General features: G+C 32.5%; 1 protein-coding gene and 1 non-coding gene across 3 annotated transcripts; one reads left to right on the top strand and one right to left on the bottom strand.

The window, feature by feature from the left end:
- The first annotated feature begins 292 nt into the window (after positions 1-292).
- Positions 293-27,745, top strand: LOC144838029 (uncharacterized). Of its 2 annotated transcripts, XM_078693376.1 has the most exons (15): positions 293-420; positions 3,395-3,461; positions 3,850-4,017; positions 4,540-4,682; positions 4,866-4,980; positions 5,278-5,325; positions 6,406-6,593; positions 10,565-10,612; positions 11,213-11,296; positions 17,504-17,603; positions 19,029-19,082; positions 20,275-20,328; positions 21,016-21,138; positions 25,286-25,333; positions 26,130-27,745. In XM_078693376.1, exons 1-15 carry the CDS (start codon positions 304-306, stop codon positions 27,137-27,139), a joined length of 2,367 nt encoding a protein of 788 aa, XP_078549502.1. In that variant the 5' UTR covers positions 293-303; the 3' UTR covers positions 27,140-27,745. The 2 variants fall into 2 exon arrangements, with proteins under 2 accessions (XP_078549502.1, XP_078549503.1); XM_078693377.1 differs by lacking the exon at positions 20,275-20,328.
- Trnad-auc (transfer RNA aspartic acid (anticodon AUC)) lies at positions 4,218-4,290 on the bottom strand. Its single transcript has one exon. It is a non-coding gene; the product is annotated as a tRNA-Asp (tRNA).

Genomic DNA, 27,745 nt, shown 5'->3' with positions numbered 1-27,745 from the left:
CATATTTAGATTGCCTCATCCGAGAAATCTAATGACATCACTTGCAGCCTTCTGTGTAAACGTAAAACAGGGAATTTCCCTTAGCTCTGTAATAGGATGCCCACTAGGAAACAATGTAAGCTGATGACATTGTCGGTTGTGAGCATTGTGAGTTTATTACTTTACTCTTCTCGTGAGAGTGATGATGAGGGAAGTAACAGAGAAGTTTAGTTTTTATTACTGAAAAAAGTACTTGCTGTCGGCGTTGTTATTTCCCTACATCGAATTTTGACAGGGAAAATTACTATTATTACTGGTTCTGTTATGTTTACTGACACGTGCAGTGGTGTGGTCGTAAGACCGTTGGTTGTCCTGTTGTTAGTTGTATGCTCGGTAGAAGGCGGTTACACCCCTCAATGTCATAAAGACTGTTCTTGGGAGGTAAGCAAGCGATTTTAAAACTATTTAAAGTATTTAACAATTAGTGAAGTTTATGTCTTTAGATTTCGTGGTTTTAACTTATTTGATGTCTAAAGAACAATTTAAAATGTAGATTTTATTGTATTAATACTGAGATGAGTAGTAGTAATTTTGTTTATTTTATTTATTTCATTTATATGTAATTTACTTTCTATGGACCAGAGTTTCCGAAAATAAAAGATTGAATGAATATCTGACACTGTGCCCCCATTTGAATTTGAAGTGGTGAGATAATACGTTTTTAAAAGTGGGGTGGGGGGGGGGGGGAACTTTGCGATTGAAGCAAGCAACATTAGGCTGGCTCTTTGAGCAATCTATAGGTCGTTTCAATCGATTTTTGAGCACATACAAATTCCGGCAAGAAGAATACAATTATTTTGGGTTACGTACTTTAGGTTATATTCACATAAAATCTATTCTTGTTAGATACTGTATTTTTTAAAATAAAAAATGTGTGTCATAGAAGTCTTACTTTCTATTTCATCAACAATTTAATGATTTTGCTGTTTGAAAAGTGATGGGGACAATTTCCCACTAAAAAATATATCCCCCCTCTGAACAATCAGAGTTGTGATTTCCGCTAGAAGTGAAAACGGTTCAAGAATTGAGATCAGATCCAGTAGGTATTTAATGGAATTTACGTTGACCTACCCTGCGTGCTAGAGGCAAAAACAGGGCCAGTGTTCCTTAATGCAAATTTTGAAATATGCCTCTATATTTCTAACAATAAGATTTTTGCACTGTGAAATGATAGGTTCATCATCAACTTAACATTACTAGCATAGGGTAATTTTAGAGTTGATGTGAAAAATTGAAATGTGAACGTACCTTCTGGAAATCACTCAGGCACTGTCTATCTGTCTACCTGCTTTTATATTCGTGTGGTGGTAACAAAATTCCATTCAGTGAAATATGACATTTTATTATCACCTCATAAACATTCATTATTTGTATACTATTACATAACATTGGCAAATATTGTATCAATCTATATTTCCTAATCTATATTCCCTCTGACAAATATGTATGCCGCATGTCATTTTTTGTGGATTAAGAATATACCCAATTAATTTGATTGCAGCTTTAACAAACGGTGCTTTGTATTTTTCTGTGGTGATGTCGTGTGTTTTTCAAAACAATACAATTTTACATTCAACCAGGAAAGTAAGATGATGCCTATTGACCCTAGTTTTAATTGTAATGACTTTTGAAGTGTTTCCTGTATTTAACCGGATTTGTGGTTTAATAATAGTATTGAAACCTGCATTTAGTGGTGTGGTAATGACTCTACAGGCAATTTTCCAGTACACTAGTATTAGGCCCCTATTCAATATGCCAATAAAAAAAAAATATTGAACATGCATTAGTAAATAAAATAATTCATGTATTTCTTGTAATGAGATGACACAGCATTACTAATGTCGCAAAGCTTTCCACTGTCAGTTACATCAGTTGCATTAAAATATAATACTGCATTTCGGCTAATTGTGCTCCTAAGCCGTTTGATTCAATGGGTGGTGCCGATGAAAATAATTAGCAATATAAAAAATGCGATGGGCTCTAACGGTCAATTCAAATGTTACTGCAGTGTCAGTGAGGTCATCAGCTATCAATTAAAACCATTATTTTGCGTGCTAAAAGTTGCACAGCAATACCCCGGTTTAATGGCATTCTAACACTGAATCGATGGGTGTTTTTTAACATTATTTTGAGGTTGCTATTTAAGCGGTTGAAAATTTGTCCTGTTTCTGCTGGCAAGAAATTGGGGTTAATTTATTCACACGGTTATATATTACAGGACCATGCTAATATTAAGGTACTAAGTATCAGGTGGACAGATTAGATTAGAATTAAACTTTTTATCCCCATAGAGAAACTCTTTTAGCCATCAACTGTAAGATATAAGGTGAATAAATATAACATTTACGTGGAATGGTATAAAAAGATCTCACAATTAAAATCTTATATTTTACCGATATAAAAGGCGATATCTGTTATATTATATAGCCAACAACAAGTAGAATATCTACTGGGTGGGTCAGGTAGCTAGGCCTCCTTTATGTAATTAATAAGCCTGCCTAGTTAGGCGTTGCATTCACCTTACCTTACGAAGAATAATATACAGATAATTCATTGGCAATAAAATATTCACTATTAGGCCTAGGTCTTTTAAATTAACAGAAGAGTTTCCATCATAATAATAATATTATCAGGTAGGCGGAATAAATAATAATTCGTCTTCTTCGAGCCGAATCACCGGATGTTCAGCACGTCGCGCGTACCATGTTACTACTGTGGGTATTGACCAATCACAAACAGTCTTTTGTCGCATCTATAGAAGGCGAATAACAAAATGAGGGCGGTATGTATGCATAGTTTAAATAGTTTAGTTGAATTATTATCAAGCAAGTTACGTGGAGAGGCGTGTAAAACCTAGTCTTGTGATGATGTGGACTAATCTTCGCGAGTTCGAGTCCCAGTAGATGACTTTCGTTTATTTATCGCCAAACGCGAGTGTTGCCACACGCAAATTACACAGTCAATATCATCGTACTCGAGAATTTACTGGATTTTATATGTTTAATGACAGGGACATGATAATCATGCGAAAATTACTCAGTCAATATCATCGTACTCGAGGAAATATACGATTTACGATCCTCACAGCAGTAGTCATGTGATGCAGTTTCAACCAATCACGTTCACATATTTACATAGGCTATGTAATATATCAATATATACCATATTCAGTTTTATAACTTTAAAGTACTATACATATGTAGCACATAATAATAATACTGTGTGCTAAATTTCATTTGGAGTTTTATTTTTATCCCATTGTTTATACTTTTAAATACCGTACATATGTAGCACATAATAATAATAATAGTGTGTGCTAAATTTTATTTGGAGTTTTATGTTAATCCCATTTTAGAATTGGAAAGGGGATGTTCAGATATGTTCACAGAATAACACAATGGGCAGAATTGATGACAAGAAAAGTAAGTAGGCTATTTACTGAAATTAACTAAAGGTACATATTGTACTAAAGCTGGAAATTTTGAAATTTTAGTGTCATGTGATAGGAAAATTTTGAAATTTTTAAAAATGGAAGAAGCGAATTTTGTGTTGATTACCATAATCAAATATTTTTTAATATTTGATTACTATCAAGAACAGTAGTGTATACAAAACAAATAATATACTGTAACTTAAAAAATTCATTAAATTAATGTATTTTTGCATTCAATCAATAAAACATATATTTTTTATAATATTTATTCAGATTAGTGCAAGATTATTTGGTATACTATATTACTATACTATAACATACTGTAACTTAAATACAATATAAAATTCATGAAATAATGTATTAAGATTTTTTTGCAGGTTTGTGCCCAAACTTTTTTCAGTCTTCCCTTGAGAGAGATGCGCCTGTAGAACCTATTCAGAATGTTTCTATAAGTCATTACTTAGCAACATATACATATCCCGATGGAAGAGTTTATGAACACACAGTCACTGGTCTTAATATCTCATTTGATGTGGACCCAGCTGGTAAGACAATGCTAAATGCTTTAACAAAAGTCAGTTTGATTTTCCACATAACAAAAATGTTAATTTGAAGAGAAAGTACTGCATATATATATAAACATCACAGGCACAGAATAAATTCTAAACCTCCCGGTGATATACTGAAATTTAATTAATTAATTTGAAACGATAAGATGAGGAAATCTGTGAGAATGAGAAAAAGTCGCCCCAACCGAGACTCGAACCCGGAACCTTCTGCTTGATATGCAGATGTCCTAACCATTAGACCACTGGGGCTTTCATGGTATTGTTCAAACTCGATTGGATAGCGACTTTGGTTTTAAAATCTATATATTGTTTAAAGGTTTGCATGGCGAAATATATTGATTTAGCCAAACCTTCAAAGAAACTCAACATGGTGATATACCGTAAACTATATAGCAACATTCCAAAATATAGTTATGATATTTGTCATGAAATACTTTCATTGTACTATTTGTAGGTCAAATGTTTCAGAAATCTAATACTTTGTATCCATTTTTTAAGGGTTAGGGCTTTATACTGGAGCAATTATTGAGATAATTGGCGTGAAGCATCAAGCATTCCATTTTGATCAACTTGGATGCTTCTACCTTAACTTTCATGGTACTTTGAACAATTCAGCTTTAAAGTTGTCAATGAATAAAACAGTAAGTATGTAGGTTTCTTTTGCTTGGTTCATGGATGTAAATGCAGATAGAGATCAAGAATAACATTTTCTTTTAATTTTGAAGGCATAAAGATGTGATAATATATAGAGTACATTAATGTATCGAGTGTTTACATTTAATTAGGTTTTGAATTCTATGTCAATGTTATTTAATTATTTTTAGAAACGAATGTTTTTTGACTGTGCAAGAAGTCTAGCTCCAGACAGTACTTACCAGATTACCATTAAGATGGCTCCATTTACTTCCAAGCCAGCCATCTCCCGTTACACCATACCAAGTAAGATATAATAATAGCTACAAATGATGAAAAATCATTGATCTCTGAGTTGTTGATTCAGAATACTGAAAATATGTTGTTGAATGATTTTTTGCATTGTCAAAGATTGTGGAGTTTCTCTCTTGCCTGTCAAATTTGTATCTACAAAAAGTATCTTCTCTGTGATTCCGCATTTTCTTAAAATTCCTAATACTTGAATATTGGTACAAAACTGTATGACTGGGTATATTCCCACCTCATATTTTTTTTACCAATGTTGTACCAGACTCTTTTTTCAACATTTACTGTATCTTTCAGGTTGTTTCTACAGTCCTAATGACTTGTTTTGCAAGGTACCAGAAGAAGGTTTGTTATTCATGATACTTATCGTAATATACAAATAATGAATATTCATGAGTTGGATAGTGAGAATATTATATTCATAAGTTGAAAAATTGACTGCACTATTTGATTTGAAATTAATTAATAACAACGACCGTGGTGAGCAAAATGTCAACCATTATTAATGTCCAAAAGACAAAAAGTAACAAAAATAGCAAGAGATAATTTAGAAAATGGACCACTTCAATTCAGTTTCTAAATATGTGATTTGTGTAACTGGGTTTTTTAGTACAAACTATTCCATGAAAAGTGCATTTTTTGGTAAAGATGTTCTGTAGGTTATACCCATTTGTTTTGCTGTTTGTTTTATTGTTTCTCATTAAGTGTGTGTTTATGTTTTATGTTAAAGTATATAATAAAGTATCATAACTACCCAAAAATAAATCATGTCAATAATTTGCACACGTCACATTTACAACATATTGAACCCAATTTCAGAACCAAATTCAATGTCATGTACTATAGTAACATTTTGACCTTAAATTAACCATGGATCCATGAATTAACTAGTTCCAAAAATCTAAATGGGAAGTAGGAAGTTCAATGAACTTCCTGCAAGTATCTATATATAAATTAAAAAATCTTGCACTACTTCAATTAAGTCTTTACTCAATGGTACAGAAAGTTGGTTTGGTAGCAATTTATCCAAATGAAATCCAGTATACTAAATATTAAGTTGAGTTAGATAATTGACGATTTAAACAAATACAGGTTAAACTAATTGCCCTGAATATTGTACACCATGTCTATGATTGTCAATTGTGAAACATACCCCACAAATGAGTTTGACCGGAAAATAACATGATTTGAATTGGTACATATGCAGAATACATCCAGCTTAAATCCAAATTTGTTTTCCTTGTCACTATAGACAAATGATAACAAATTTGTTTGTTTGTTCATTCTCAAGAGGCCTGTATTAAAAACTGACACATCTCGCTGGTTGGTGTAAATAATGTATAGTCTGGTGTCATTTTTGTCATTTTTTACTTTACTTGATTTTTTTTCTAACAAAAATTGTAATCCATAATTTTTCAAACACAGAAATGGCCAGAGTTTGGACCCCGGAAACTTTTGAGGTTGATGTTTCAAGGGACAAGGAAGTTGTTCTGGTTTTCAACTTGGCACCTTTTGCTTTTGATCACTACAAGGTCTGGTTACAGGAAGCTAGGCTTGAGTATGGTAAACAGGTCAATCTGGGAAAGCAAGAACCCTGTGTGGATATTTATGTGGTATGTATAGTACAGTAATTTAATATTTGAAAGTATCTCAAACCTTCAGGAAATGTCCCTGGCAGTTTCAATGAGCAATTGAAGATACCATCTGTTCACATTCTTTTCCTAAACTATAGTACAGGATGTCAAGAACCCAAGACCTGGAGGTTTCAATGAGCAATTGAAGATGCCATCTGTTCACAAAGTATTTGTTTTCCTACACTACTACTACTACAGGATGTCTCGAAATCTAAGACTTTGAAAGCTAAGACCTAAGACCTCATTCTTAATACACAAAAATACTGTAATACCCCTTTCACACCAAAAGCAAAACTCCGGAGTTAACGCCCCGGTGTTTTGGTGTGAAGAAGATAAAATCAAACAACTCCGGAGTTCAAAACACTGGTTGAACAGCTGAACGTTCTCCGAAGGACGAACTGCAGGGACATACCGGTGTGTTGATGTGAAAGATACCAATATCAAAAGTTTTTAGGTCAAAAGGTCATCCTCACACAATCCATCATTGCTTTAGTTTTATTTCAAAATACTTTAAATATTTCTACAAAATATATAGCAGGTCTGAACAGCTTTCTATGAATTAATTAATTTAGACCTTATAACATTTTATTTAAAACATATTTTAACATTTAAATAATGGGAAAAGTAAAGTATATTTTTGTAAATTATAGGAAACATTACAATAATTTTAATACCCCTTTTACACCGCCGAGCTTATAACAAACCCGTAAATTTCCTTTTCACACCCGATTCATAACATGGGAATGACACGTGTATTTACACTGAAAAATTCCAACCCATGTAATTGTTCTAGATCAATCGAAATATCGCCCTCTCACGCATGAAGAGACACCATAGTAACGGTCTGCTCATTATACCTCCCACAATTTTGTTTTTTGGCAATACACACAAAAATTAAGTCTACTCGGGAAGAATAATATCTTGAAATAAAAATGAATAACAAATAACCATAAGTTTAATTTATTGAATAAGCGAATAAACAAAATCAATCTTATCCTAATTTTATGTAAATTAAATACTATAGTGAGCGAGGATAGTAAACAAACAGGTAAAGATACACTGACCGTTTTACACCGCAAACACGGGTTCATCCCGGGTGCGTCCCGTTGACTTTTTTTTTTTTTTTTTTTTTTTTTTACCATATTTAATGAAGGTGATCCATCCAGCAATTGCTGATCATTAGGGACCCTCAGAGGTTCACAAGACAAACATATACACAAGATGCTCTACATAAACAAAGTCTTATTACAAGTCTTTGGGAGTGGAGTTGTAATTTTGTCCTTAGAAAAAATCCGGACATGTGACGGGACTTGAACCCAGGACCCTTGGAGTGGTAGCTAAGCATCATAACCACCAAGCCACAACTCCACTCCACTCCACTTGACGCTGAATACATTCCGCATCACTTACCCGGGTGATTCAGCGACCCGGGTAACTTTTTACGTCGTTTACACCGGCCTACATTTCCGCATTTTTGCGTTCCGGGTACGACTCGGGTTATACAATTCCGGATCAACTCCGCATTTTTACTGGCGGTGTAAAAGGGGTATAAGATAGTGATTGATGTATATTAAAAAGCGTTTTTTAAAATATTTATTATACATATAGAGATACAGTAAAACACAAAGCACAATACAGCGAAAAAAAGAGGGATGAACAGCTGACAAACACCTATACCTTCATAAAAAAAAAAGAAGATAAAGGCACAAACATTTAAAATATAAAAATAACTGAAATGGTACTATACTACTGTATAAAAATATTGTAAATATATAGATACGTTTCATATATAGCACACAGATGCCACAGGCCATCATTTACAACCTTCCCACAAGCATACTCTACAACAGGAACATTGGCAACGTGAGTGCATGTAGGCCTAATGTCAGGGTCAAAGTTATTAAAAATGTTTCCTCAAGTTCATCAATTCGAATGTTGCCTAATGATACGTCGAATGTTGCCTAATGATACGTCGTTAAGTAAACAACCTTTTCAATAAAAATCATATCCAGCTTTTTGAACTATGCAATCAAATCTGCCACTAGCAGAAATTTATTTATACATCTGACAGAGATAGAAAACTATAAATCTTGTCTCAAAGCGTAGTGACAGCTGAGTAAAATCGGAAATAGAACCGTCAGAAGCGTCAAATAACAAAACATTAAATTAGGGAAACACATTGAAAACAATACCAAGAATCGTTAGCACGCTTTATGTATGTGTGTTCATTTCAATACATCTGATGATACCAAGTATCGCACGAGTCACAATGTATACCACATTGATTAGATCTAACATATTATACAAGATCCACATCCTTTGGACCAGGGTTTCTTGTGATGTCGCCAATTAGCACAATATAAGTAACAACATTAGCGGTTGACTGCAGTTCTGCATAATGATAAGACTGCAAAGTATATGAAAAATAAATACTGTGGTAAAAAGTTTTATCAGTTTTTTAAATATAGGTAATATAAAAATAAAAATATCCACCGCCGTATACTTATTAACTTTTTGTTGTAGTTTTTTCACTTTCTAGGGAGTCACCAGATCTTTGGTTATAAACTACCTATCTACTGAAAAAGTCTGGCTTTTATAGCAGATTTTTGCCAAATTTTGTATTTGACCATTTTAAGGGAAATTCCTGGTTTTTTTTGTCGTGATTTCAGTTACACATATTTGATTTATGTGCATTTAGCCAGATATATTTTCAATTCATGCCTCTACCTGAGCTTTAAAGATGTATTGTACCCCAAAAATATGAAATTGAAGATTATTAAAATCGTATTTTGAATAGGCCATTTTGTAATTTAATAAAGTTCCACAGAAAATTTATACAAATAAAAGTTAAAAGTTGAAAGTTAAATTCAACCAAAAAGCCATTGGCTGGCAGCCAATTTGAATAATGTTGCTTTAACTTACAGTTTTTTTCAGGTAAATAAGTTGTTTTGATCCAATTTTCGATCAAAGTGAATAACTATTATGCAACATCAAAATGGCATATTCAACAACAAAATGTGAACAAAATTGTTTTTGTTTTTTCAGCGGGACAATATATATTTAAGGCTAGGACAGTAATAATACAATTTCTAAATATAGTGTACCTACAATAGTTGGAATCTAATACCCATTTCAAGGGGTACACTAATTACTACTTGAATAGTGCTACATCAACAATGATAATACAACTTGTGTACTTTTTATACAGTATCGTTTGACACATAATAATGATCTTTTAATTCTTACTGATGTAGAGAAAGTGCTAATAAAATTAGTTATTAGTGTGGTGGTATATAAAAATAGATTTATTTATCGCATTTCCTTGTACAATCAATATACACATTCCAGATAGGATATCATAAGGCCTAATCTATATTAATTCCAAAGGTCAATTGTTTGAATTTTGTCAAATCTCCCCCTTGTCTTTGACCGTGAAAAACCTACAAATGTATTTACTGATAACACACTTCCTTGATAGTAAAAAGTGTGCACTAAGAAAAATGAATAACTAATATATAAACTTTATTTTGCAAATTCAATGCATGTAAATAACATGGAGTATCAAAAATATAAAATAGTAAAAGATTAATGTAAAATGCCAGACCACAATACAACTTAGAGATGTCATCTTGATGATGTATACAATCACATCCTAATGTATTAAACAGGAAAAATGAAGTTTTAATCAAAGTGAATAACTATTAAATTGCATATTCAACAAAACATTGAATATTTTTTTGGGGGGGTGGGGACAATATATCTTTAATATTTAAGTCTATTTTATTTCGCAGTTTTGAATAATGATAGTATTGTTTTTTTCTTTTTTGATTACCAGTCTCTCACCAATAACGATAGTCATAACTTGGCATGTTGAATCAAGTAGTATTTATGTTTATGTTAAGTTCATCAGGTTTGCAATATTTATATTAGAACTAAATTTTTTTTTTCAGGAAAACAATACGGTCACAGATTTTTCCTACTGTTCACAGCCACACAATGTAAGAGCAATGTAGTTTTTTTTACTATTGGCTGTAGAAGCCCTCATTCGGTACAACCCTATTTAAGTGGAACTAAATGCTGGTCAATATATTTGTTATCACTACAGCCTATTCAGTAGACAAACTTATTAAGGGGAGCTTCAATTAATAGAATGTCTCCCCTCACCTTTTCATGACTATATGTCACAAGTGATGAACATGATAATCACAAACCAGTAAGAAGGTTATATTTTGACTTTGCTATAGGTCAATAAACATTGTAGTGAAAAGCATTGTTGAAAGTGGTCACACAGACAAAATAAAAACTGTGACATAATAAAATGATAAACGTTTTTAAGAGAATACACTGGACTGATGACTTTTACCAAGATGAAAAAATGGATCAGAGGAATTTTCACATCAATCAATTATATTACAAAAAAATGTAAACATTAATGTAGATTTTTGTTTATTATATAAATGAATAAAATTGTGCTATCTGCTAATTCAACTTTGTCTTCTAGTGCTGTCTGAACTCTCTTTATACAAGTAACAATTTTGTGTGTAAATATGTAGTAACTTTATGTATGATAATTTACCCTTTGAAAATTTGTTTTAAAGTTTACGATTACTTGGAAAACATCAAATACAAAACTAGTGACAGTAACATTTACTGGCGTGAAGCCTGCCACCTATATTGTAGAGGTATGTATTTTTTTTTTAAATTGAGATACGTAGTACTAAAGAGAACACAATCACAACTCAAAACAAACTTGAAAGGCTATGACTTCAAATGTTCAACAAGTAGTTATGCACACATGCATGTTTGAAATTTTAAATGCGCAAAACGGATTTCTAATCAATTTAGTGCATGTTTCAGGCATTTTCCTGTTGGCAAAGTGTTTCTGTATGCACCACACATATAGACCGGCGCCCAGATAATTTCTTCATGTGAAAAGCCCCAAAAGGTTTGATGGGCTGATTATGTAGATATATGGCTAAGATTCAATAATCAATATTGCTGCCAGGTCCTACAGTATCCTGTAAATTTTCCATGAGAACACCAAATATAAGGGGGGTAAAAAGTCGATTTAATCGACATCGTCCCCATATGTGTATACAATGTTAAAACAGCAATGACAGCAACTTTATCCTGCAAGTTGCCCGAGACAGTAGCCCAAAGTGACCACTCAAAAATGGTGTTATTCATGTCAAGAGCCACACAGCTAATTCCTTTTGCATTGTAACTGTCACACATTGAGATGCACAAAAATACCATTGACAGCAACTTTATCCTGTAAATTTCCCCAGACAGTAGCCCAAAAATGCCTGTTGGGCCATACAAGATTTAATCATGCGAAGAGCCACACGGCTAATTTCTTTTGCATTGTAACTATTACACATTGGGATGCACAAAAATACCATTGACAGCAACTTTATCCTGTAAGTTGCCCAGGCAGTAGCCCAAAAATGCCTGTTGAGCCATACAAGATTTAATCATTCGAAAAAGCCACAAATTCCTTTTACATTATAACTATTATAACTTTATCCTGTAAGTTGCCTCAGGGTACAGTAGCCCAAAAAAATGCCCGGTATAGTGCTTCCGGGGGACAAACAGGGTTCATCCTGTTTGTTGTCCTTTTATACCTCACCTGTGGTGGTCACTTTGATTGGTGGTCGCGCTTATGTGCGTCACTATTAAAGTAAAGGTCGTGGGCGACCAATGTTTTTACTTTTTTGTACATAATTTTTGTTGAATGTTGTCTGGCATGTAAGTACCGTACATTTAAATGCATTTAAATGATTACCAAACTGACAAGCACTCGCTTCTTTTGGTATACTATTAAATATTGTAAATGTAATTGTGAATTGTGAATAAATGTGTGTGAATTACTTTTAAAAAAATGTAAAAAAATTCCTTTTTTATTGGAACTGTTATGCATTGGGATATATACGAGAATACTCATGACAGCAGCTTTATCTTGTAAGTCCAGACAGTAGCCCAAAAATGCCTGTTGGGCCCTACAAGATTTAATCATGCGAAGAGCCACACGACAAAATCCCTTTTACATTGTAACTATTATTACCCTTTGGAATATACGGAAATACCATTGACAGCAACTTTACCATGTAAGTTGCCCCAGACAGTATTCCAACAATTTCCGATTCCGACCCTACAAGATTTAATAACTCGAATAGTCACACGTAATAGTTCCTTTTGCATTGTATCTATTACCCATGACTCTGGGATAGGCCTATACGAAAATACCATTGACAGCAATGCCTCAAATTTCCGATTCCGGTCCCCTACAAGATTGAATAAATCGAAGACAACGGCTAATTCTTTTTCTTAACTGTTACACATTGAGCTATACGAAATTATAATAATTACAGTATAATAGATATATGGTAATTATGTGAGAACATACAGCATTAGATCTGACCCGTCGGGATACATTGCGTCACAGATTAACCCTAAAAATGGCCGTCCTCCTCCAAGATAAATCATTTAAAAACATAGATGCCTAAATAAATGATTTAATGTGTCGAATAATTACTAAATTTCTGAATTATCATCGTCTTCTTCTTCTTTGTCCCATCATCATTCCATGGATTGCTTACATACTGTATCTATGTTATAGGCCTCATAACTATCTGTATCAGAACCAAAATCCGACTAGAGGCCACATTATTCGCATTTGCTTTTCATAAATTATCAGCATCACATCAAATATAACTTTTCCCGGCTCTTATTCTCCTGTCAATGTTTAGTGGTAGCGATGGCCCATCGAGGCATTTAGTGACCATCCCATCCTTATAAATCCCAAATTCAGCAGATGCGGATTCTGGGCCGGGGTGTGTACTCACAGGGGGCAGTGAAATAGATATTATGCGGAACTAAAGCTATGGCTATATAGATATCATAATAGAGGAATAACTAAAGCAAGTCTGTTTAGTAAAAGCACTATTCTTTCGAATTGCATGTTAGGAAACCTGGACACTGACTAAACTCAAGATCAGTGCTTTTGAGTTATGATATCATAATTGGCGTATGCTACGTAGAAAATTCAGAAGCTAACAGGATAAAGTTGTAGCTGTCATGAGTGTATGCTGGCTCACATGTATTTTTTATATCTCAATGGTATTTTTGTATATCCCAAGGGTAATAATTACAATGCAAAAAAAAATTAGCTGTGTGGTTAAATCTTGTAGTGGCTGGGGAATTTGTAGGCTACTGTCTTGGGCAACGTACAAAATAAAGTTGCTGTCAATGGTATTTTCGTATATCTCCTGCAATAGAAAGTTATAACAATATGCCGTGTGGCTCTTTGAGTTAAATCTTGTAGGGGTCGGAATCGGAACCTTTGTTAGAAGGTTGTGTACTTTTGACCCATGGGCGTTCAGGGGGTATTTTGTATAAGTGTTTAAGTAATGTACATTCCTTTTCCTTTTGCCTTCCTTCAGACCAACACATCAATAATGATTGTTCCCTCCATCCACCCCCTTCTTTCCAACATTTCATGATGGAAATAATTACTGATTCTGGCGTGTGTGCCCATATAATTTATGTATATTAATTCTATGATATGTTTAGTTACGATTCTGGCGTGTGTGCTCATAATTATATCTCAATTTGTTTATGTATATTAAAGACCCCTTACCTGCAATTTTGGACGTTTTTTTGAAAATAATACATATATATCACTTTAAAAACATTAAACCATGTCATTCCTTGTCTTAAATGTACGTTTTATGGTAAATTATGATAAAAAGTGAGAAACAATGCACTACCTAAGTAGCTTGCGGTGATCGACCTCTCGTGGACGGTCTTAGGCCTAGCCTAGCTAGGCTTAGTTTTGTAGGCCTAGCTGGTAAACATCGGTAACGTACGAACATCGTACGCTAGCTATATACCTATCCTGACGTTGTATAGTTGCTGCATTAATTGTCTTTCTATTTTTGCCAGACTCCGTTGATACAAATTGGGGAAAACCCGGTATTTTCGCGGAAAAGTTAGGAGTCTTCCATTTGTTTTGGCCTCACGATCGATCGAAAAGTGGGCGAATTACAGGTGAAAAACAAAAATATCAATCCGCGCGCAATGCATTTTGGGATTTATAGCGGGCCGCTATAATTATTAGAATCGACTTATTTTTCACATTTTTAACCGTTTAAAGACGAAAAAAGTTATCGCAATAGGACCATATAGTATTATTTTGACATTAAATATAGTTTGTGATCTTAAATTAGATCTAAAAAACGTAGGGAAGGGGGCTTTAATTCTATGATATGTTTAGTTACGATTCTGGAGTGTGTGCCCATAATAATTATATCTCAATTTGTTTATGTATATTCTTTGATATGTTTAGTTACGATTCTGGAGTACTGTGTGCCCATAATAATTATATCTCAATTTGTTTATGTTTTCACCCCTGTATGTTTGTGTGTGCGTGCATGCGTGTGTTTGTGTGTGTGTCTGTGAACAGCCTGGAGGCTTCAGTTTTCATCCGATTCTCACCAAATTTGGCCACAATGATCTATGCCCCAAAAGCTTGGATGAGTTTGATTGTGAGGGAAAAAGGTCATAGGTCAAGGTCACAACTAACAAAAAACTATTTTACTGCATAGCTAGAGACCACAGTTTTTATCTGATTCTCACCAAACTTAGCCACAATGATCAATGACTCATCAAATTGTGTTTAAATTTTGAAGGGTCAGGGTCAAAGATCAAGGTCCACAAAAAAAAAAGAAAAAGAAAAAAAAAAAACCTCAACAGGACTTGAACCGGCAATCTCAACTGCGAGAGGCTGGAAACATAACCATTACACAAACTCTCATTCACAACTTTGTAGTGTGCAGTTAGCCTATTTACACTTAGAACTAATAAAAAAAAATTTTTTTAATATATATATTTTCCGGGGACATTTTATGTAGGGGAATTTTACAGTAGGCGGAGGTTTGTACTCTCGGAGTACCCTCTAGTTATATCTCAATTTGTTTATGTATATTAATTCTATGATATGTTTAGTTACGATTCTGGAGTGTGTGCCCATAATAATTATATCTCAATTTGTTTTAATGTATATTAATTCTTTGATATGTTTAGTTACGATTCTGGAGTGTGTGCCCATAATAATTATATCTCAATTTGTTTATGTATATTAATTCTATGATATGTTTAGTTACGATTCTGGAGTACTGTGTGCCAAGAATAATTATATCTCAATTTGTTTATGTATATTAATTCCATTTAAGCTGTTTTTTAGTTTCATTCCAAAATTGTTTATATCTCTACCAAGCTACCTTCTTTGTTTTTTACTCTTAATCAGACTCCGCCCTACCTCCTTTTGTTGTATTTCATTTATTCCTGTCCACCCAGGCAGCACTTGCCAGCTCTTATACTATGACGTTATCCAAATTCCTTCACTTGCACTGATGAAGGGCTAGTGTTGTCCGAAAGCTCTGCTAACTTTTCTGGCTGTTTTACCAGGGAAGAGTTTAACTCTGGTTTTACTTATTGTTTTGATTTAGCTTTTCGCTTTTTTTTTTTTGTATCTCCATCGAGATCCAACCCATGATACCCACAGCATTGTCATTTTTTCAGTAATTTGCCTTTAGATTTGTATATTAATTCTACGATATGTTTCGATTCTGTATAGACCTATAACTTTTATATATTGTCAGTTATTTTAGTATATTATTATTATTATTTAAGTATATTAATGGTGCGTATAGATAACAAATGGTGAATGCTAATTGTTAATGCTATATATTCAACAGGGGCAGCCTTCACGTAATGTAAGGTATTAGATGTAATATCAATACCTGTAATCTACTTATTTTGTTTCTTTTGGTTTGTCCTGGACTCTGTTGACACAAAATAATGTTTATTCAATCATGAAATTCTTTCATATTAGATGCTTTGATTTTAGCCATCGCGACCGCTCATCTTCTTATAGCCCCAATTGAGAAACCATTTCCCGTCAAAACATCGTTCCAATTTGAACAAACTAAACAAAACCACAAAACACTTATTCACACTAAGATTTTTTTATATCTCAATGGTATTTTCGTATATCCCAAGGGTAATAATTACAATGCAAAACAAATTAGCAGTGTGGTTAAATCTTGTAGTGGCTGGGGAATTGTAGGCTACTTGGGCAACGTACAGAATAAAGTTGCTGTCAATGGTATTTTCGTATATCTCCTGCAATAGAAAGTTATAACAATATGCCGTGTGGCTCTTTAAGTTATTAAATCTTGTAGGGGTCGGAATCAGAAATTGTTGGCCTACTATCTGGGGCAACTTACAGGATAAAGTTGCTGTCAACGGTATTTTCGTATCCCAAAGTAAAATAGTTACAATGTAAAAGGAATTTGCCGTGTGGCTTTTTCGCATGATTAAATCTTGTATGGCACGGACATTTTTGGGCTACTGTCTGGGGCAACTTACAGGATAAAGTTGCTGTCAATGGTATTTTTGTGCATCCAAATGTGTAACAGTTACAATGCAAAAGAAATTAGACGTGTGGCTCTTCGCATGATTAAATCTTGTATGGCCCACAGGGCATTATTGGGCTACTATCTGGGGCAACTTACATGATAAAGTTGCTGTCATTGCTGTTTTAACATTGTATACACATATGGAGACGATGTCCAACAACTTTTATCCGTGTGGCTTTTCACATGATTAAATCAATTTTTTACCTCTCCTATTTGGTGTCCCCAGGGAATATTTACAGGATATGACCCGGGAATCTATAATAGCTTCTCCGGATGAACGTGACCCTCAATTTGTTATGGAAGATAATGAGTTGTAAATATGAATTCATGTAAAATATTTACCTATTAGATGTTGTGACGTCAATGTAAATTAAATCTAAATATGATTGATTTTAATTTCATTTGTAGCTACTGCCATGGCCATTAGGTGACAATTCTCAGAAATGTCTGAAGAATGATATTTCATTTCAATGTACTGTTATGTCATCCAAGCCTTCTGAAGTAAAAGGTATTGTATTCACATTTTTAGCGACTTATAATAATAACTTTATTTGGATTGACGCTTTTGCAAGAGCGGCAGAAATTATAAAACCATTATCAAAAGTACAATATAAAACGATACAATTAAAATAAACGATAAATAAATTCTTCTCCTTTATGGTCTAATTATTTAAAAAAAGATATCAACCGACTTAAAGTTTGTTATAATGATGCTTTCCGGAGGTTGTTAAGACAACCCAGATTTGTTAGTGCGAGGAATTTGTTTGTGGAAAACAATATTCCATCATTTTATGAATATTTGAGGATTTCGACTTACCGATTTCTTACAAGAATAATGAAAAGCGAAAACAGAATGTTAATTTGTATATATAAATATTTGTTGATGGATTCAAACATGTACTACAAATGGAGAGAGGCATTATATACCAATAGATCAAAGTTTTGGTCCTCTCTCCTTCATCTTTTTTTTGTAATGTATTATACCATATGAAAAATTGTCTGAAATAAAAGTTTGAATTGAATTGAATTGAATAACATTCAGACATTCATGCACCCTCTATATGTGTTAATATCGTATTGAAGTTTCAATTTCAACTTGCGCCTCTGTGGAATTGATATCACATGTTATAATCATTTCGACCTTGGAACGTTGTATTATTACCGTAGCTATAATGGCGAAAAACATCCTCCATTTACCAAATTTTACCCACCAATAAGGCAATATCGTGTCCATCGTAATACGCAAACAAAAAATCTGAAATAATTTTTGATTTATGTGTCATTTTTTATAAAACGATAAAAATAATTCAATTTTGTTTTGAAATTTTATTTATTATACATATCTACATCAATATCTAGAGGAAATTTCTTATAGAAAAATAGTTTTTGTAATGATGTCATTAATATGCAAATTAGCTTTTTTTTTTACTCCCAACCGTAGACTAACCTTTTGTCCACAAAAATAATCTCATTTATTATTTCTTTTGCAATTGATTAAAATCACTTTTTTTTTCACACATAAATATTGTGCACATAAGTAGTTACCTCAGAACTATGGTAAACCTTAACTCTGCAAGTCAATGACCCCTCAGAAATTAAAAGATTCTCAATGAAAAGAAACCTTTTATGATATTCTTTATTCTATATTCATCTTTATTGGTCTAATTTGAAATACAGATTCAGAAATTCTTTTGTTTATACATCATACATACATCATGTATACATCTGATAAAAATGTAAAAAATACATAAAAGATGGTTAAAACATTAACAATACAGTAAAAAATGTTAAGATCCAGATTAGCATTATTATTCCCTATATATTTTACTTTATTTAAACATAATTTAATTTTAAAGCAAATTTTAATAGATCAACAACTTGTCCGTATTTATATTAAAATTTTACAATACATTTCAACTTTGTATATTTACAGTCCATCCAAAAGAAGAGGATGGCTATAATGTGGCTACTATACCAACATTACAAGGTACATTTACCAAATTTTACCCACCAATAAGGCAATATCGTGTCCATCCTAATACGCAAACAAAAAATCTGAAATAATTTCTGATTTATGTGTAATTTTTTATAAAACGATAAAAATAATTCAATTTTGTTTTGAAATTTTATTTATTATACATATCCACATCAATATCTAGAGGGAATTTCTTATAGAAAAATAGTTTTTGTAATGACGTCATTAAAGATGTATTGTCCCCCAAAATCATGAAAAATAAAGATTTTTAAAATCGGACTTTGAATAGGCCATTTTGCAGTTTTAATGAAGTTGTTCACTTCCATAAGAAAAAAAACGGGGGGAAAAAATTATTTCACCTATAAAAAGACAAAATAAACAGTTAAATTACCCAAAAACTCATTGTCTTCCAGACAATTTGACCATTTTTTGCTTTAAATTACATTTTTCTCAGGTAAATAAATTTTTTTCAGACCCAATTTTTTGTGAGATTGAATAACTATTATGTGACATTAAAATAACATATTCAACAAAAAAATGTAAAAAAATATTTTTTTAGGGGGACAATATATCTTTAATATGCAAATTAGCTTTTTTTTTACTCCCAACCGTAGACTAACCTTTTGTCCACAAAAATAATCTCATTTATTATTTCTTTTGCAATTGATTAAAATCACATTTTTTTTCGCACATAAATATTGTGCACATAAGTAGTTACCTCAGAACTATGGTAAACCTTAACTCTGCAAGTCAATGACCCCTCAGAAATTAAAAGATTCTCAATGAAAAGAAACCTTTTATGATATTCTTTATTCTATATTCATCTTTATTGGTCTAATTTGAAATACAGATTCAGAAATTCTTTTGTTTATACATCATACTTTCTCATTATCACAGATTTCCTCATCTTTATCGTTTCAAATTTCAGTATATCACCGGGCGGTTTAGAATCAATGTTCTTTACCTGATGTGTTCATACATACATCATTTATACATCTGATAAAAATGTAAAAAATACATAAAAGATGGTTAAAACATTAACAATACAGTAAAAAATGTTAAGACCCAGATTAGCATTATTATTCCCTATATATTTTACTTTATTTAAACATAATTTAATTTTAAAGCAAATTTTAATAGATCAACAACTTGTCCGTATTTATATTAAAATTTTACAATACATTTCAACTTTGTATATTTACAGTCCATCCAAAAGAAGAGGATGGCTATAATGTGGCTACTATACCAACATTACAAGGTATGTATACAGTATTTTCTTGCCAGAAGAAATGGGTCAACATAAAAATCAATTCAACATCAATTCATTCCAACAATTTTTAGCTGCAATATGATCTTTTTATAAGAACATTATATTATTTTTATATTTTTTGTTCAATAAAAATTGAGAAACAAATCAATATTCCAACTATTCATACATTCAATATCATCTCTGGTCAACGTTATCATCTACAGTAGTAATTAAAGAAAAAAAGAGTTTTATTTCAAAATATTATATTTTAATTTCATATTCAATTGTTGTATATAATACAACCTTAAACCTATTGAGGGGACTCTTTCCTATGAAGGGGAAATATTATGTTTTAACATTATATTACATTATCACCTATTTAAATTAGGGGACACCCTATCAAGTGGATGGGGACACTTTTAAGTGTGACAAAAAGGACACTGTTTTCCTACCCTACTATTGAATTGAAATATTAATTAAAAAACATATAGTAATTGATCTCCTAAACGAAATATACTTTATAGCGTCGAAATATACTGTAAAAAATAATCACAATAACCATGCTTAATGAAGTTTCTTGTGATCCGATCAAAAGTTTGTTGTTGTGTAATGTTTTTTTCTATTCAAGCACACAATTTATATTTTGTTGTACAGTATATTACAGAATGTTCATTTATACAATTTGAATCATTACAGAACGCCAAGGGTTTAAGCATGATGAACAAGGAAATGTTGTAGCTATTGCTATAGCTTCATTATGCTCTGTGTTGGTTGCTGCATTGGTTTCTTTAATAATTTACAAATCTAAGAAAAGAAATGGTATGTTTTGCATTCTTTTTTTAATTTGTTCACGCTTTCCTAAGTTCATTTATTTATTTATTTCTTACTCATCCAGCAGCGAGGGAAAATATTACGTTTATTTAAAAAGTCACACTTTATAAAAAATTGCATGGGAGCATAAGCAAACACTCTGACCTTTTCCCAAGGATTTCTATTGTTTGTGTACCATTTTAAAAACTTGAGAACAGTGTAAAAGGCAATTGTGCTGCAGAATGTTGCCAATCAATGGCACATCCAGAACTTTTAAATAAGGGGAACAGAATTGTTTATACATTGTTCACTATTGTTCATTTTAGTGTCCTCTGAATAGGGGTACCTTTGTGTGGTCCCATAGATGTTCCCTTAATATTAATTCTACTATACTACTGCTGCCTTGACTTAGCCTACCATTTTATGCCAGGCTGCAGTCATAATAATATGTCTGTGTGGTTATACTGTACTGCATCATCATATTCAACACCTGAAAAACAAAAACACCTATTGTTAGGTTAATAATGTAGGCTGGTATGTCGTTTATATGAATGTCGTGTATATTTTTTGTTAAAAGCAAACTTTGACTTTATTTCATATCTTGATAATATAAGGAATGAAAAAAAATATGTTGCCATTTTTTCAAAAGACATTTAAAGGACCAAATTCAAGATGGCCGCCAACATTCAAATAACCCTATTAAAAATCAGAATATCACCAATAATACAAATTATAAATGTGGAACAAGTCCGTTTTGATGGTATTACTGTACCCATTATAAAATCTTAAGTATGTAAAGCGATTATCTGTCGGCCATCTTGGATTTCAAAATGGCCGCCACTAAAAATTAAATTCTTTAAATAATTTTTTTTAAATATGTGTGCATAAATTGTTGTTTGTACACAATGTTCTAAATTTGTCACTTCTCACAGGATTGTCTAAATATAAGGCTGTCTAAAGTTGTCAATGTTCTCTATATAACAGATATATAATACCCAACTATGACTCTTAAATTAAATAATCGTTCAAAGTTGGTGTTGCAAAAGTATGGAACAACTTACCAATTTATATCAAATATTCAACAACAATTACGTCTAACTAGAGGGTGAGCTCGCTTCGCTCGCTCCCCTCTAGGAAGTGTAAACGATGGTTCTCGGAATGATAATGACTCGGGTAAAAAGGTTTTAGAAGGATGTTCTCCTTGTACGTTTTATGTCGGTTACCATTATTGAAAATGCTTGACATTCGAAAAACTAAACCTACTCTGTTTCACAGTGTCTTAGATGATTAATAACATTTTAAAGTATAGTGTTTATTGTTTGGTAGGGCCCTTATATGGCGGAGGTTGGGAGGCAGATATCATTTGAGGGAGATGCTTATTCGAGAGATTTTTTAGTTTTAATAATATCGTAACATTTATAATCAAATAAAATCCTCTAATAGATATGAAAAGTGGTAAAAAATAATAACAATGCTTGTTAAATTGTAGTTAACCGTGTGATGAATTCTATTACAAATAGTATAATTGTGTTATTATAAATATAATACAATATTGTGTGTATAAATGTGGATGGGCGTTTACCTGAAACCAGGTAGTTGCAAGGTGAACCTGTGAACTCATCGTGAACCTGGAAATTACTTTGACCGCGTACAATTTAAATTGAGTTGAAAATCTACCGATGAAATCAGAAATTTTGTTTTAAAACTCTTTATAATATATTCCTAAGATATGGAACAATATCGTAAAAGTGAAAACTGTTTTACATTTTGCGGTACATCTGAGATAGGCCTAGTTCAGGTAGGTATCCAAGGCAGAGATTTGTTCTAAAGTTTTTCCATTGTGCTTGCCTATGTCAGAATTAACCATAATTTATATATAGATTCTAAATTACAGATTTCATTTCTTTTCATGAAACTGAAACTTGACAGGAAACAGGACCACAATATAAAACAAGTGCATTTATACCTTATTGTGAAATCCTGTATAAATATGATGTTAAATAATAAATGCGTTATTGCTATGTAATTCAATGTCTGACCCATGGTTGGTAAGTTTTTAACATGTCAACTTTTGGCAGAAGCTTGAAGGCAATACAGATACAGCTCATTCACAAGATTATTCATAGGCAGCATTAACTCCTACTTCTCATCTTCTACAATCTCAACCGATTTCATTAGATATGTACCCCCTACAGATGGACCACCATTATACACTGGTTTGATAAGTGCACATAGTTGTGGTTTAAAAACTCATGTACTAGGGAAAGACAAGAATGCCTGGTGATGACTCTTGCCCGAGATGAGTGGAGGTGGACAGAGATGACATCAAGAAGCAATTATTATGTCGACCCGGTGAACTATATGGCTTTTGGACATGTAGCATTGTGAAAATAGTGTTGGGGCCAGTGCTTTTGTTGAAACTGAACTTGTATTACCTATACAACCAGTGAGACAAATATCTTAAATGGAAAACATCTCTAAAGGACAGAAGCACACTAATTCTGCTTTCTCTCTACAACTTGCTTCTACAAATGCAGACAGAGAGAGATTCTAAGTGAAGTCATTTTGTTTGAAAGAGGCTGATCATAAAGATATTAACTTGAATACAGAGAGTCGACGAAATCTAAATGATGTGGTTAAACTATATCCCTATATATGTCCGAGACACAAGAAAACGATATCTGCACACATGCAAAGTACACATGCTTTTATCAAATATTTCTTCGCTCATGACCACCTGAACAACGACCGGTTACTTCCGCTGTATCAATTTTAACAGATTACTGAAACAAATTACAGATATTGGAGTTTATGAGAGGACATGTATGTGTGGGACTTGCTGGATTTACATCAATTGATCAGGGTCATTGAGCGTGGTATCATTGGAATAACACAAATTAATGATTTCATCAGAGCTGGCAAATCTAGTTGATAAGTTTGAAATCCAACATTTAAAGAGAGATGATATCCCGATTAATGAGGAATGCTGCAAATTCGCACAAAGGTGTTTGTTGGCCATGGCATGATAAAATTGGACAGAAAATTTTTGAGGCATTGGTAAAAGTCTTGTAGAAGGCAAACTGTCTATATGGGATCCTAAGAAAAAGACGAACATTGGCAAAAAATATATATGACGGTGAATACAGGTGACAAACTTATCAAAGTAAAAGAGGACTCCTATAATAGAGATTATTTGGCAGTGAAATGAGGTATTGCAGTACTTTTGCCAATTTGTTTCTGAACAAGCTTGTTGGGATCGCAGATCAGTCTGTGGAAGTTTGATGGATACAGTAGTAGAAAACGAAGGAAGGTCAACTTACTGTATCGCATTCAAGATTAGAAATATTTCTTTGAAGGACTTTGGCAGAGTTAGTTGTCATTTAACTGAAGAAGTGTATGAGATGTTTTAATATGAAGAAGTGTACTGTCAGTACTATAGACCTCCGACCTGATGGTCAACATTTTGTGTTAATCACCATGTTGTTGTCATAGGAATATTATTTTGTGTATTTCAATCTAATTTTATTTAACTTACACACGTTTTAATAAGAAATTTAACCCATTTTTAAAAAATGGCGGCCATTTTGAAATTCAAAATGGCCACCATTTTGTGTTAATCACAAATGTTGTTGTCATAGGCCTATCATTTTATGTGATTTCAATCAACGTCATAACTTGCACATGTTTTAATAAAATGTAATCCATTTTTTAAAAATGGCGGCCATTTTGAAATTCAAAATGTCAGAATACTAATAAATATAGGTTTATAATAATTCTTATATAGCAGAGAACCCATATGAACTTAAAATATTATTCAAAATGGGTGTTACTTTGTCCAATATGGTACATTTATTGGATATTTTACGTATTGGCGGCCATCTTGGATTTGACACCCTTAAGCTTTTTTAAAAAAATGGCAACATATTTTTTTCATTACTTTACATCCTAAAGACACTAAATCAGCTGGAATTTTGCTTTTAACAAAAAAATGACACAAAATTACATAGTGGCCTACATTATAAAGCGATGCTTTGTTTGTTGTAGTTTGTAATACTCAATTATATTTATAGTCCCTGGCAAATTCTTACTTTTTTTTTATTGTTATTGTATACTCAAGATAACTATAATTTAACTGTTTTTGGCTTTCCAATTATAGACCAAGATATTTACCACATTGATGAGGAAGATAATGAAGACAATAAAAGTAAGTAGAAAAAATAAAAAGACCTGCCAACTATAAAAAAGCACTTTCAAATTATGACGACTGATGACCCACCTAGGTCAATCAATGTGTTGACGGTTGTCGTTTGGAAAACATCAAAACTGTGTCAAGGTGGTAAGGAAACATGACCCAATATGCCTGTATGCGCACAATAAATGAATATGACATACTTTGGTTGACAGCTCCCCATTAATTCAATGCTTGGCCAGACCAAATTGACAAATCTAAATTGATAGAATTGTTTTTTAGAATTGAATTTCCTTTTTTTACCCTACAGACTGTCTCAAACAAAAAAAAAACTGATAAACACTAACAATCCTAAAGTTTGTTTTCATGTTAATATTAAATTACGGCGAGTTGTGTTTTATTTCAAATTGTTGAATGATGACCAAACCGTAATGTCGACAGGAAAACCAACTTGAAAAAAAAAATGTGTTTGTGTTGCCACAGTATGAAATGCCTAGAATGAATTTAGTAAATAGTAACAGGATAACAATAAACAAAGTGCGGTCAAATCGAACGAATCAGCAGACATACAATTTAAATGAATTTAGCCTATTAATTTGTTTTGTTTTATTTGATTTCCACAAATAGTACATAAAATATTTCTTTATAAATAATTAGTTAAGTAAAAATGTGGATGGTGGTCAAAATAAGTCTAAGAAAATAGACTTTAAGCAGAGACCACCATTAACAAAATAGAACAAAAATTTGTTTGACACTAAAACAAATAGTTATTTAAATTTATTAGTAATAAACTTTACTTTAATATCCGCAGGCATTAGAGTGAAACGTATATTTGTTGTGCATTCATTTGACCATCCAAGTCATAACAATGTTGTTTTGAATGTTTGTAACTTTCTGAGCAATTGCTGCAAGTTTGATGTGCACACCGCCCTCTATGGAAGCAATGCTATTGGAAAGGGTGTCAATGAATGGATAGCAAGAGAATGTGAAGAAGCAGATAAGATCATTGTGATATGCTCACAAGGTACACAGCTAAAATGGCGGGCTAATTACCGGGATATTTCAATGCAAACGAAAGAGGAAGCCTGTGGTGATATCTTTTCAATATTCTTACGCGTTCAACGAGTTGAGTATGAAAAGAATCCTGAAAAGTTTGTTGTTGCATATATGAGTTACTCATTTGAAACTGACATACCACAACCTTTGACATCTCTGATGAAATACCAGTTGATGGACCATATGGAACAAATGTACTACCACTTAAATGGCATGAAGAAACAAAGTGCAACACATGTTTTCAACATACCTGCTCTTCAGTCTTGGGCATCGGCAACAGATGCAGGGGTAGATCTTGAAAAAGCTATTGATGAAATGAAAAAAAAAATTGAGAAAGATGATGATTGGTTTTTCAATTACAATGAAATTCCTGATGAAATTGCTGTTCGCTTAAAGGCAAAGCAGCAACGAGTCTCGCATCCAATTAATAATGAAGTAAAAATTTGCAGAAAATCAGAAGAGTGTAGTTTAATGCCCACCCAGTCAAATTTGATGCACATAAGTCTTCAAGACTTCGATTTCCAAAATAGTAAGATAAGTGATGACGAGTTTCAGTTAGCTTCACTTGCATCTCTCAAGCAAATTACTGGTTTTCAGGCTGTTACTATTGAACAGCCAAAGGTTGATTCAGGAGTATCAATGTGTGATTCAGGGATATCGATATCTTCGATTGACAGAACCAAGCATTCGGATTTCATGTCTGATGACTTTGTACATAAGCAGCCAACTGAATATAGATCATACTTAAATGAATATAGAGTTTGAATTATAATAATCCTATATAATCCTTATACTCATACAATTTTATCTATAAAGAAATATTAAGAAACATTTTAAACTGTAAGCTATATAAGAAATTAACGTAGATAACAGAATATTGTAAATTTTATTATTTTAATTTTTAAAATAGACACGTAAAAATGAAAAATAGATAGATGAATATTTTGTCTAGGTTTAATTATACTAAATTTTATGAATCCTACAATAGGTTTTATACTGAGTTATATAAATTTATTCCAGAGAGAATTTCAGTACATATTGCACATAATGATATATATGATATACAGTATATATACTGTATAGAGATCTTTTTTTATAATTTGTCAATGTTTAATACTATTGCTACACTAAGGTTTTTACCGAGTAGTTTATGTAAAAGCAAATTTCAGTAATTTTTGCTTAATGTTGGTACATACCATCCATCTATCCATCTAATGAAATCCAGTTTACTAAGTTGAGATATTGAAAGAAAGACAAACAATTTTAGGTTAAAAAAAAATTAGGGTAGGATAATTAATTGCTTGAACAACTTGCCAATATTTCTCTCCAGCATGTACCTCATCATCTTCTAAAGAAATCTGAAAGTTGCTA

The sequence above is a fragment of the Antedon bifida genome, chromosome 3 (assembly GCF_963402885.1).
Source record: "Antedon bifida chromosome 3, ecAntBifi1.1, whole genome shotgun sequence".
Taxonomy (NCBI): domain Eukaryota; kingdom Metazoa; phylum Echinodermata; class Crinoidea; order Comatulida; family Antedonidae; genus Antedon; species Antedon bifida.
The sequence above is the reverse complement of the archived record's forward strand: the minus strand, read 5'-3'. Positions and strand labels throughout refer to the sequence as shown.

Coding starts and splice junctions, on each gene's coding strand:
- LOC144838029 (XM_078693376.1), top strand. CDS start 304: ATGTTTACTGACACGTGCAGTGGTGTGGTCGTAAGACCGTTGGTTGTC. Junction 6,594..10,564: donor CCTGTGTGGATATTTATGTG/GTATGTATAGTA, acceptor TTTTTTTTTCAG/GAAAACAATACGGTCACAGA. Junction 21,139..25,285: donor CAAATCTAAGAAAAGAAATG/GTATGTTTTGCA, acceptor TTCCAATTATAG/ACCAAGATATTTACCACATT.